The following is a 12,952-nucleotide window of genomic DNA, read 5'->3' on the forward strand; positions in this document are numbered from 1 at the left end:
ACAAGTCAGAGGTCAGCGAGTCAGGAATTGAATTAGGTTAGGTTTAGGATAAAGAGTTTTCTTACGTTTTAGAACTGGTGTTTCCTGTGACCTGTTTCATCACCTGGCAGTAGGCTTCATCCTTCATTAGACCATAGTCCCCACTCAGCTACAGGGCAAACACACACACACACACACACACACACATACACACAGACATATACACACATACATACACAAATGCACACATACACACACACACACACACACACACACACAAATACACACAGACATATACACACATACATACACATATACATAAACAAATAAAATATACATACACAACACATCTCATAAGGGAACTAGGTCAGAGCCCAGACCTGAATCCAATTGATCTGAAGAGGGCTGTGCACAGCAGAGGTCCTCGCAATGTGACAGATTTGGAGCGCTTTTGCAAAGAAGAGTGGGCAAAATAGACTAATAGACTCCTACCCAAAAAGACTGAGTGGTGTAATAAAATCAAAAGGTGCTTCAACAAAGTATTAGCTTAAAGGTGTGCACACTTATGCATCCAGGTTATTGTGAGTTTTACATTTTTCACCCCTCAAAGATTTCAGTTTGTTTTTCAATTGAATTGTTCACATTATAGGTCACATTAAAATTGAAAAAGTTCAGACATGATTTATCTTTGTCTCATTCTTTTACATCACAAAAACCTGGCATTTTAAAAGGGGTGTGTAGACTTTTTATATCTACTGTAGGTTGGCCGGACAACTACCTCTTTTTAAATTATTAATATAACACACTTCAAATATATGTCATATTATCATAAATGTATGTGAAATAAATGTGCAATATATTTTAAGTGTATTTCCAATCATGAATTATTAGTATAATCATGTATGTGTCATGGTGCGGTGAGCAGCAGCGCCACCGTGCCATAGTTTCTCAGTTCCCATATCTCACAAACACATCCCGGACTGTCACATGTTCCCAATCTTCCACACCAGGTCCCAATTTGTATCATTTGTATGTGTATATATGTTTCCCCTCTGCTCCCCACATTGTGGATCATTGTTGCTGTCGCTGTCATTGTTGCTGTTTGTGCTTTTAATCGGTGAGTGTTGTTGAATGTACTGTTTGAATGTTAATAGTTAAGACGCATGTTGCGCACTTTTATTTCATTCAGTCATTAGTATTGTTTTTCCGTTCGTGTTTGGTTTGTTTGTTGTCTTAATAAAACCCATGAACGAGAGTACTGCCTGCGCCTGGTTCCTAACCAACACGACACCAACGACAGTTGTTACAGTATGAAATAAGTGGGTCCATTTTAACAGTTTAGCATTACTACATACATTCTACTTAAATGTTTAACACTACAATTTTTTGTAGTAAAGTTAATCTTAAGTGGTTCATAATAATACACTAAAATACAGTTATTTTGGGCTTGGCATTCCTCTACCTAATAAGGGAACTACACTATAACAGATCCTTCTCTATATTTGAGGGTTACGGACAGAGGGGACCTGAGATTACTGCTTCATAATATAATGTGTGGTGGTTGCAGATCGGCTGTTTGCAATATTTGAGTGTCTTTGTGTGTGTGTCTGTGTGTCTATGTGTGTGTGTGAAGGTGCTGTACCTTTAGGATGGTTGAGACCAAGTCTTGTTCTGTTTGTCCCTTCAGAGGGTAGTCACCCATGAACTTCATCACCGCTAACAAGAGAAAGTACAAGAGACAGGTGAGAGAGTATAAGAAGTCAGAGAAGAGAGTAGAAGAGTGCAGACAGAGTAAAAGAGACGTAAGAGTAGAAAAGGTCAGAGGAGAGAATAGATGAAGGAGAGTAAAAGAGACACAGTACTGAAAAATAAGAGAAATAAGAGTGTACAAGACAGGGGAGAGAGTATAAGGTTACAGAAAGTAAAAGAGAAAGGTCAGAGTAGAAGAGACAGAGGTCAGAGTAGGTGGGGTCAGACAGTAGATGTCACTGAAGAGAATAGAATGGATAGAAGACAGAATAACAGAAACAGAACAGGTCAGAGGGGAGTAGAAGAGGGATGGGAGTAGATAAGGTCAGATGAAAGTAGAAGAGACAAGGAGGGAGTAGAAGAGGAGTAGAGAGTGGAAAAAACAGAAGAGAATAGTAAAGGTCTGAGGAGAGATGAGACAGTAGATTAAAAAGACGGGGATAGTGTAAAAGGTCAGAAGAGAGAGAGATGAGAAAGTGTAAAAGAGATAAGGAGAGAGTAGAAGAGATGAGGAGAGTAGAAAAGACAGGAGAGAGTAGAAGAGATGAGGAGAGAGTAGAAGAGACAGAGGAGAGAGTAGAAGAGACAGAGGAGAGAGTAGAAGAGACAGAGGAGAGAGTAGAAGAGACAGAGGAGAGAGTAGAAGAGATGAGGAGAGAGTAGAAGAGACAGAGGAGAGAGTAGAAGAGATGAGGAGAGAGTAGAAGAGATGAGGAGAGAGTAGAAGAGATGAGGAGACAGAGGAGAGTTGAAGAGGTCAGAAGTTCTTCCTTTTTGTGCCATGTCTTTGGATCCAGCTATTTTGAAATATTTTGTCTGTTGATCCAAGAAATCCAGGGAGAACATGTGGATTCCGTTTCCTGCACACATTTTTATTTATTTATGGTCTTTCCTCGACTCTTCGAGTACAAGATACTCTTTGTAACAGCTGATGGGGTTACATTTTTTTGCATTGCAAGCCAGTCAGTTTTCATCTCATATTGTTTTAAATGAAAGTAATTGTTACAAATTACAAATCTGTGTTTGTCTGTGGCTCTATCTGCCCGTCTGTCTCTGTCTTTCTGCCCATTTCCCTGTCTCTCTCTGCCCGTCATTCTGTCACTTACCTAGTGAGATCTCTGCTGCCACCTTGTTCATATTGCTGTCAGTGAAGTCAATCAGAGACTCCTGGAGAGGGGACTAGAGGGAAATGTAATAAAACATAATCCACACAGAATACTTTAAATACAATCTAGATACTCAAAATACCCTGAATAGTCAGAATACATTCTAACTACTCAAAATAGCCTGAATACTCAGAATACAGACCTGGGCAAGATAAGGCCCCCAGGCCGGATCCGGCCCGTTGAGTCATTCTATCCGGCCCGCGATAAATCCAAAACTTTTAAAATAATAAAAGATACCTGACGAGGTCCGCAGATTACGTTACTTTATTTACTGTTCCATATTTATTTTCAAATTAAAAGTCCCTTGGCATTCCCAGTAATAAGTACAGCAGTATCATACTGTTTAAAATACCTTTAAGTTGAAACTAGGTATTTGCGTTGCTATGGTATGTTGGGACCAGCACCACTATCCACATGTGGAAGTTATCATTTGTATATACTATACGCAATTGATGGCTAGCGATCTCTGGAAATGAGCCTAAGAAAAGTTGATAACGAAAGCAGGGTATTTAAAAAACTATTGACAGGAAAATATTTATTTGCCGATGTCGTTGGTAAAGCAACTTGCTTAATATGTTAAGCTAACGTCACCGTTTTTAAAGAGTACAATTTGCAGAGGCACCTCCAGAGCAAGCATGCAGCGAAATACAAAAACTGTCACCCGATGGTACAATTCAACAAGTCCAAGCGCAGATGCAGCCTCACTGATGAACATCTTGCATCAGTACCGCACACTTCTTCATCAGTACCGCACACTTCTTCATCTGAACCGCATACTTCTTCATCAGAACCGCACACTGCTTCACAGAACCGCATAACTGCTTCAACAGAACCGCACACTGCTTCAACAGAAATGACTCCTGACTTCACCTCACTTGTCAACGCCCATACGAGGCTCTCCTGTTCATATTGAGTGAGTAGCCCTAAAAGTTGATTTCTTGGGTCTGGGCTGTTGGAATCGCTGTCGTTAAAAGCACGTAGTACAAAAAATATACTGAATGAAGTTAGATGACGGCAATTATACCAACATTTGCTTTGAGTGAAAATCTTCAGAAGTGATTTCATAGACTTATGTCTGCCCTAATAACTATTATGCCTATAAAACTGTTATACACTATACCTTAATGTAATGTAGCTTACTCTGTTCAGTTGAAAGTTAAGTTTTAAGGCAAATGTGTGTTGCAGCATTTCTAGTAATAATTTTTTTAGGCCTTTGCCTGCCGTAATTACAGTTGTTAACAGAAAAAAACCAAACAGAAAAACATTATTGAAGTAAATTAAGTTCAATTATGAAAATGGTGTTGCATGGAAAATAAATATGCATAAATATAATATGCAAGTTAACAGAGTTAGCTATGTTGTGTGTTTTTTAGGCAAGTTGGTTAAAAAAGTAATCTGGCCCACGATGCTCTCTGGCATTTTCAATGTGGCCCCCTAGTGAAATATATTGACCACCCCTGCTCTAAATACTGACAATACACACATTACAAACAATTTACTTTTTGAATACTCTCAATGTTGTCATGTGCCTAACCTTGGAGTATTTCACCATGTCAACTGGGTCTGTGCTCTCTTTCCCCCTCTTGGTCTTCTTCAGATCACTGTGTCTCTGAGCATCTCTGAAGTACTTTCTGGAGAACTCCAGCATGTTATACTGGCTGTCCATCAGGGGGAGCTCTTGTAAACTGCTGAAGTCCTCACCATACCCAGCCACGGCCTACAACAAACACAGACAGAGAGACACAGATACACACACACACAGACAGATACATGGGTCTGTGTGTTTATACCTCTGTGTTTACGTCCAGTTCATGGGTCTGTGTGTTTATACCTCTGTGTTGATGTCCAGTTCATGGGTCTGTGTGTTGTGTTTACGTCCAGTTCATGGCTCTGTGTGTTTATACCTCTGTGTTGATGTCCAGTTCATGGGTCTGTGTGTTTATACCTCTGTGTTTATGTCCAGTTCATGGGTCTGTGTGTTTATACCTCTGTGTTGATGTCCAGTTCATGGGTCTGTGTGTTTATACCTCTGTGTTGATGTCCAGTTCATGGGTCTGTGTGTTTATACCTCTGTGTTGATGTCCAGTTCATGGGTCTGTGTGTTTATACCTCTGTGTTTACGTCCAGTTCATGGGTCTGTGTGTTTATACCTCTGTGTTTATGTCCAGTTCATGGGTCTGTGTGTTTATACCTCTGTGTTTACGTCCAGTTCATGGGTCTGTGTGTTGTGTTGATGTCCAGTTCATGGGTCTGTGTGTTGTGTTGATGTCCAGTTCATGGGTCTGTGTGTTTATACCTCTGTGTTTACGTCCAGTTCATGGGTCTGTGTGTTTATACCTCTGTGTTGATGTCCAGTTCATGGGTCTGTGTGTTTATACCTCTGTGTTTACGTCCAGTTCATGGGTCTGTGTGTTTATACCTCTGTGTTTACGTCCAGTTCATGGGTCTGTGTGTTTATACCTCTGTGTTTACGTCCAGTTCATGGGTCTGTGTGTTTATACCTCTGTGTTGATGTCCAGTTCATGGGTCTGTGTGTTTATACCTCTGTGTTTACGTCCAGTTCATGGGTCTGTGTGTTTATACCTCTGTGTTGATGTCCAGTTCATGGGTCTGTGTGTTTATACCTCTGTGTTGATGTCCAGTTCATGGGCAGCGACAGTAGAGCCCATCGCCACGGCAATAGCAACAGAGGCAGCCACACGGCCCTGTCTGTCACGAGGCTCCGCCCTCTCAGCAGGTAGAACCAGGAAGTCAGGAGCAGCCACGGGCTGGACACACCCATCTGGAAACACCCCACACCTCCCATACACCGCCCCATACCTCCACCCTACACCCACACACATACACACACAGAGTTAAAACACGCCCCACTGTCTACAAAAAGCCCTGTAACACTGCCCGACACACACACACTCACACACACTCACACACACTTCTGGATTCTAGCTGGTTCACCCTTCCAATCAAACACACCACCCAGTCTCTTCGAAGAGAACACAGAGGTTTCAACCCACCATAGTCAGAGGCATCTCTCTTCAGCTCCTCCAGCAGGATCACCTTCTTCCTGACAATGCAGCCGTAACACTGACCTACACCACACAACACAACAGGTTATAGAACTGACATACACCACACAACACAACAGGTTATAGAACTGACATACACCACACAACACAACAGGTTATAGAACTGACATACACCACACAACACAACAGGTTATAGAACTGACATACACCACACAACATAACAGGTTATAGAACTGACATACACCACACAACACAATAGGTTATTGAACTGACATACACCACACAACACAACAGGTTATAGAACTGACATACACCACACAACACAACAGGTTATAGAACTGACATACACCACACAACACTACAGGTTATAGAACTGACATACACCACACAGCACAACAGGTTATAGAACTGACATACACCACACAACACAACAGGTTATAGAACTGACATACACCACACAACACAATAGGTTATAGAACTGACATACACCACAAAACAAAACAGGTTATAGAACTGACATACCCCACACAACACAATAGGTTATAGAACTGACATACACCACACAACACAATAGGTTATAGAACTGACATACACCACAAAACAAAACAGGTTATTGAACTGACATACACCACAAAACAAAACAGGTTATAGAACTGACATACACCACAAAACAAAACAGGTTATAGAACTGACATACACCACACAACACAACAGGTTATAGAACTGACATACACCACACAACACAACAGGTTATAGAACTGACATACACCACACAAAATAACAGGTTATAGAACTGACATACACTACACAACACAACAGGTTATAGAACTGACATACACCACACAACACAACAGGTTATAGAACTGACATACCCCACACAACACAATAGGTTATAGAACTGACATACACCACACAACACAATAGGTTATAGAACTGACATACACCACAAAACACAACAGGTTATTGAACTGACATACACCACACAACACAACAGGTTATTGAACTGACCTACACCACACAACACAACAGGTTATAGAACTGACATACACCACACAACACAACAGGTTATTGAACTGACCTACACCACACAACACAACAGGTTATTGAACTGACATACACCACACAACACAACAGGTTATTGAACTGACATACACCACACAACACAACAGGTTATTGAACTGACATACACCACACAACACAACAGGTTATTGAACTGACCTACACCACACAACACAACAGGTTATTGAACTGACATACACCACACAACACAACAGGTTATTGAACTGACATACACCACACAACACAACAGGTTATTGAACTGACATACACCACACAACACAACAGGTTATTGAACTGACATACACCACACAACACAACAGGTTATTGAACTGACATACACCACACAACACAACAGGTTATTGAACTGACATACACCACACAACACAACAGGTTATTGAACTGACCTACACCACACAACACAACAGGTTATTGAACTGACATACACCACACAACACAACAGGTTATTGAACTGACATACACCACACAACACAACAGGTTATTGAACTGACATACACCACACAACACAACAGGTTATTGAACTGACATACACCACACAACACAACAGGTTATTGAACTGACATACACCACACAACACAACAGGTTATAGAACTGACATACACCACACAAAATTATTAATAGTGGTGGTCGTAGAAGTGATGGTAGTAGTAGTGGTAGTAGTATTAGTAGAGGTTGTAGTGATAGTAGTAGTAGTAGTAGTAGTGGTTGAAGTCATGGTAGTGGTTGTAGTAGTAGTAGTGGTGGTAGTGGTAGTAGTAGTGGTGGTAGTATTAGTAGTGGTTGTAGTGATAGTAGTAGTAGTAGTAGTAGTGGTTGAAGTCATGGTAGTGGTTGTAGTAGTAGCAGTAGCGGTAGTAGTAGTGGTGGTAGTGGTAGTAGTAGTGGTGGTAGTATTAGTAGTGGTTGTAGTGATAGTAGTAGTAGTAGTGGTTGTAGTCACTGTAGTGGTAGCAGTAGTGGTGGTGGTAGTAGTAGTAGTGGTTGTGGTGATAGTAGTAGTAGTAGTGGTTGTAGTCACGGTAGTGGTAGCAGTAGTGGTGGTGGTAGTAGTAGTAGTGCCTGTAGTGGTGGTTGTTGTAGTAGTAGTAGCAAGCAAGCAAGCAAGTTTATTTATATAGCACAATTCATACATAGAAGCAATTCAATGTGCTTTACAGTGAAAATAAAAATACAAAATGCAATGGAATTAAAACATTTACACAGAGGTTATTCCTCTGATAGCACCAGAACTTGCATTTTTGATTGGTAAAATATAGCAAAATATACATTTAATAACCAAAGAAATCAAGAAGAGAAATATAAAATACAGCATAATAATAAAACATAGAATAGTGTGGTTAAGTTTAAGTGCTCAGTCATAGGCACGTGAAAAGAGAAGTGTTTATAACCTGGATTTAAAAATTAATACGTTGGATGCATGTCTAAGATTTTCTGTCCCGGAGAGTCCTACCCAATTGTTCTATGATCTACAGTGTCAAATGCTGCACTGAGATCTAATAGAACCAGAACTGTTATTTTATCTGAATTAGTATTCAGCCGTATGTCATTTAAAATGTTAATCAGGTCCGTTTCAGTACTGTGGTGAGGTCGGAAGCCTGACTGAAATTTTGTCTAAGAGACTGCCTGAGGTCACAAATTCGCTGAGTTGATTGAAGACAACCGTCTCAATGATCTTGGCTATAAAAGGGAGATTTGATAGAGGTCTATAGTTGTTCATTATAGATGCATCCAGTGTTCTCTTTTTTAACAGGGGCTTAATGGCAGCTGTTTTTAGAGACGTTGGGAAAATGCCTGATTGCAGAGAGCTATAAACTATTTGCTGCAGGTCAATTGTTATAGAGTTAAAAAGTTTTTAAAAAGTCTGATAGCAGTGTGTCAAGACAACATGTAGCAGCTTTAAGATGTCGAACTGTTTCTTCTAGGGATTCTTGATCAATTGTATTATAATGCGACATAATAACCCAGTTATGTCTTGGTGGTCATGGTGACGGTACAGAGTCCTTGTTAGACTGTGTAGTTCTGATGTTCCGTCTAATACTTATAGTTTTATCACTAAAGAAACACGCAAATTCATTACATTTCACGGTGGACATGAGTTCTGATGCTGTCTGCTTTACTGGGTTTGTAAGCTTGTCGACCATGACAGATAGAGTGGGGGTATTGTTGATATTCTTGTTGATCATTCCCGATAAATGTTGCTGTCTAGCCCTGCATAACTCATTTTAGTAGTAGTAGTAGTAGTGTTTGTTAATTATTGAACCCCAGATGGGCAATGGCATTATGAGTAAGTTGCAGTGGTTTTGTTGCACATTAAATTGCATTAAGTCTTGTGATCAGCATTGGAGTGCCAAGGCCCACATGGATTTTTACTGCGATGGAAAGACATCCTGAAGTAGTGAAGAAGTCTAGATTAGTCATGTGTGTCATGTGTGTCATGTGTGTCATGTGTGTCATGTGTGTCATGTGTGTCATGTGTGTCATGTGTGTCATGTGTGTGTGCATCTCACCGTTCTCCAGTCCTTCCATGGTGTGTTTCCTTATGATGTCTCCTTTATGGAAGCTCAGAAGACTTCTGTCCTCTGTGATGCAGTTCCTAACAGCTACAACATACTCTGAGTCCTGCACACACATGTAGTCCAAATCTATCAGCCTGACAGTTATTACCAAACATAAAGGTCTTTTTAAGGTTTAGCTGGGTGTAGTTTTTTTATCCAAAATCTACAGTATTTCCCCATTATTTTTCTGAACTGTGTCACTTTCTAACCTGTCTGACCGCCTTACTTGTTTCAACTTCAAACACTGCCTCAGCTTTTAGATTGTCTCTCTCTTAAACTCATTTCTAACCTGTCTCAATCCATAGCCTCTAACTGCCAAACCCTCTAACACTTCTAACCCTATATCTGTCCCCCACTCTCTCTTGTCTCTCCCTTAGTCAAAACTACCAACAGTGTGCCCATCTAAATGCACTCACCTTCTTCAGTTCGGTCAGAAATAAGTCCACCAGGTGTTTGACCTGTGGGGCCTTGGCAGAGAACAGGATCAGCTTCTCATTGGTTAAGTTGAACTCCAACATGTTCTTAGATGGGATGGTCACGAACAGGATGTCTGCATAGCTAAGGCAACAGAGCAAGGAAGTCAAACGTGTTGTGAGATGATGTGAAATACCACATTTCAGTTTGTTTGTTTGTGGGCCTTGGCATATTGTGTGTGTTTGTTTATATGTGCTGTATGTCTGTGTATGTCAGCTTCTTCTTTGTAAGAAAAGAGACAGGAGTCTTTGGCCGTGTGTAGACTACCCAGGCCTGAACAACAGTATCATCAAGCACAGGTAACCCATGCCTCTCGTGCCTTAGGCCATTGAGCAGCTGAGGGGGGCGCGTCTCTTCACCAAACTGGACTTCCGGATGCCTTCAGCTCGGTGTCGGGCCAATCCTTCCTCGACAAGTTGTTCCCCGATATGCTGGGGAGGTACGTGGTGGTGTACATCGACGATATCCTGGTCTACTCCCCGACACACACGGAACACGTGGCCCACATCCGTGCTGTCCTCAACGTCTGCTCACCACCAGCTCTACAAGAAAGGCCCTTCCTGGGATATCGTCTTGCTCCAGAGGGCGTCAACATTGAGGAACTGAAGGTGGAGGAGGTCAGTCACGAAGACCGTCAAGGAACTACAGCGCTTCATCGGGTTTGCCAACTTCTATCGCCGGTTCATCTGCTGAAGGACATGCTCATCGTGCCCACTTCCTGCATCGTTTCCCGGGACATTGAAATAGACATCCGACGAGTAGGGAGACAGGACCCCTGGGGAAGACCTACATGCCCAGGTGAGTGCGGGGCCGCCTGGTGACCTGGGCACACTGCAGCTGCCACCGGACAACTAGGCATCACCCAGACCTGGGAGGTGCTCCGGGAGAAGTACCGGGGTCCTGGTATGGGACGGACTGTGCGTCACTACGTCCCGTCCTGGAACGTGTGCACACAGTCGAGGGCGCCACGGAAGGCTTCTGTGGCCAAGCTCCACCCCCTTACAGTACCTCACAACCCTGGTCCCACATCTCAGCGGACTTCCTAACTGACCTACCACCATCGCCGTGCTAGTGGACCGGTTTCCTTCCACTACCCATCCTCTCCTCTGCACAGTTCATTGAGGTGCTGTTCCAGCCAGTTTTCCAGCTGCATGGACTTCCGGAGGGCATCATATCTGACCGCGGCCCCCAGTTCACATCCCGGTCCGGAAGGCCTTCAGGCCCAAGCTGGTGGTTGCGGTCAGCCTCACATATGGGTACCATCCCTAGTATGTTCTGTTATGTGCATATGAGTGTGTTCTGAGCGTTTATGTGAGTGTGTTCTGTGTGTGTATGAGTGTGTTGTGTGTGTATGAGTGTGTGTTGTGTGTGTATGAGTGTGTTCTGTGTGTGTATGAGTGTGTTCTGTGCGTTTATGTGAGTATGTTCTGTGTGTGTATGAGTGTGTTTTGTGTGTGTATGAGTGTATGTTGTGTGTGTATGAGTGTGTTCTGTGTGCGTATGAGTGTGTTCTGTGCGTTTATGTGAGTATGTTCTGTGTGTGTATGAGTGTGTTTTGTGTGTGTATGAGTGTGTGTTGTGTGTGTATGAGTGTGTGTTGTGTGTGTATGAGTGTGTTCTGTGTGTGTATGAGTGTGTTCTGTGTGTGTATGAGTGTGTGTTGTGTGTGTATGAGTGTGTGTTGTGTGTGTATGAGTGTGTTCTGTGTGTGTATGAGTGTGTGTTGTGTGTGTATGAGTGTGTGTTGTGTGTGTATGAGTGTGTGTTGTGTGTGTATGAGTGTGTGTTGTGTGTGTATGAGTGTGTGTTGTGTGTGTATGAGTGTGTTCTGTGTGTGTATGAGTGTGTTCTGTGTGTGTATGAGTGTGTGTTGTGTGTGTATGAGTGTGTGTTGTGTGTGTATGAGTGTGTTCTGTGTGTGTATGAGTGTGTGTTGTGTGTGTATGAGTGTGTGTTGTGTGTGTATGAGTGTGTGTTGTGTGTGTATGAGTGTGTGTTGTGTGTGTATGAGTGTGTGTTGTGTGTGTATGAGTGTGTGTTGTGTGTGTATGAGTGTGTTCTGTGTGTGTATGAGTGTGTGTTGTGTGTATATGAGTGTGTGTTGTGTGTGTATGAGTGTGTGTTGTGTGTGTATGAGTGTGTGTTGTGTGTGTATGAGTGTGTGTTGTGTGTGTATGAGTGTGTTCTGTGTGTCGGGTACCTGTAGGGTCTTAGTACTCTGAAGTAGTCTGGGGCTGCAGTGCTGCTCCTCACCGTCTTCAGCAGCTTGATGCCTTGATGTGAAACCGACAAAACCTGTACCCCTGTTCCCACGCTACCCTGTAACACACACACACACATATTCAACACTACCCTGTAACACACACACACACATATTCAACACTACCCTGTAACACACACACACACATATTCAACACTACCCTGTAACACACACACACACATATTCAACACTACCCTGTAACACACACACACACATATTCAACACTACCCCTGTAACACACACACATATTCAACACTACCCCTGTAACACACACACACACATATTCAACACTACCCTGTAACACACACACACACATATTCAACACTACCCCTGTAACACACACACACACATATTCAACACTACCCTGTAACACACACACACACATATTCAACACTACCCTGTAACACACACACACACATATTCAACACTACCCTGTAACACACACACACACACATATTCAACACTACCCTGTAACACACACACATATTCAACACTACCCTGTAACACACACACACACACATATTCAACACTACCCTGTAACACACACACATATTCAACACTACCCTGTAACACACACACACACATATTCAACACTACCCTGTAACACACACACATATTCAACACTACCCCTGTAACACACACACACACATATTCAACACTACCCCT

General features: G+C 42.2%; 1 protein-coding gene across 1 annotated transcript in view; it reads right to left on the reverse strand.

Annotated features, from left to right (window-relative positions):
- The window catches only part of myo15aa (myosin XVAa), a 144,575-nt gene that overhangs the window by 11,752 nt on the left and 119,871 nt on the right, over nucleotides 1–12,952 (reverse strand). Inside the window, exons 47-55 of the mRNA XM_034295162.1 lie at nucleotides 12,227–12,345; nucleotides 9,969–10,110; nucleotides 9,505–9,616; nucleotides 5,909–5,983; nucleotides 5,519–5,721; nucleotides 4,429–4,611; nucleotides 2,835–2,907; nucleotides 1,622–1,695; nucleotides 66–148 (exon numbers count right to left, since the gene is read on the reverse strand). Coding sequence (XP_034151053.1) covers nucleotides 66–148; nucleotides 1,622–1,695; nucleotides 2,835–2,907; nucleotides 4,429–4,611; nucleotides 5,519–5,721; nucleotides 5,909–5,983; nucleotides 9,505–9,616; nucleotides 9,969–10,110; nucleotides 12,227–12,345 — 1,064 coding nt within the window. The remainder of the gene's footprint in view (nucleotides 1–65; nucleotides 149–1,621; nucleotides 1,696–2,834; nucleotides 2,908–4,428; nucleotides 4,612–5,518; nucleotides 5,722–5,908; nucleotides 5,984–9,504; nucleotides 9,617–9,968; nucleotides 10,111–12,226; nucleotides 12,346–12,952) is intronic.

The sequence above is a fragment of the Esox lucius genome, chromosome 11 (genome assembly GCF_011004845.1).
Source record: "Esox lucius isolate fEsoLuc1 chromosome 11, fEsoLuc1.pri, whole genome shotgun sequence".
In the NCBI taxonomy this organism is placed as follows: Eukaryota; Metazoa; Chordata; class Actinopteri; order Esociformes; family Esocidae; genus Esox; species Esox lucius.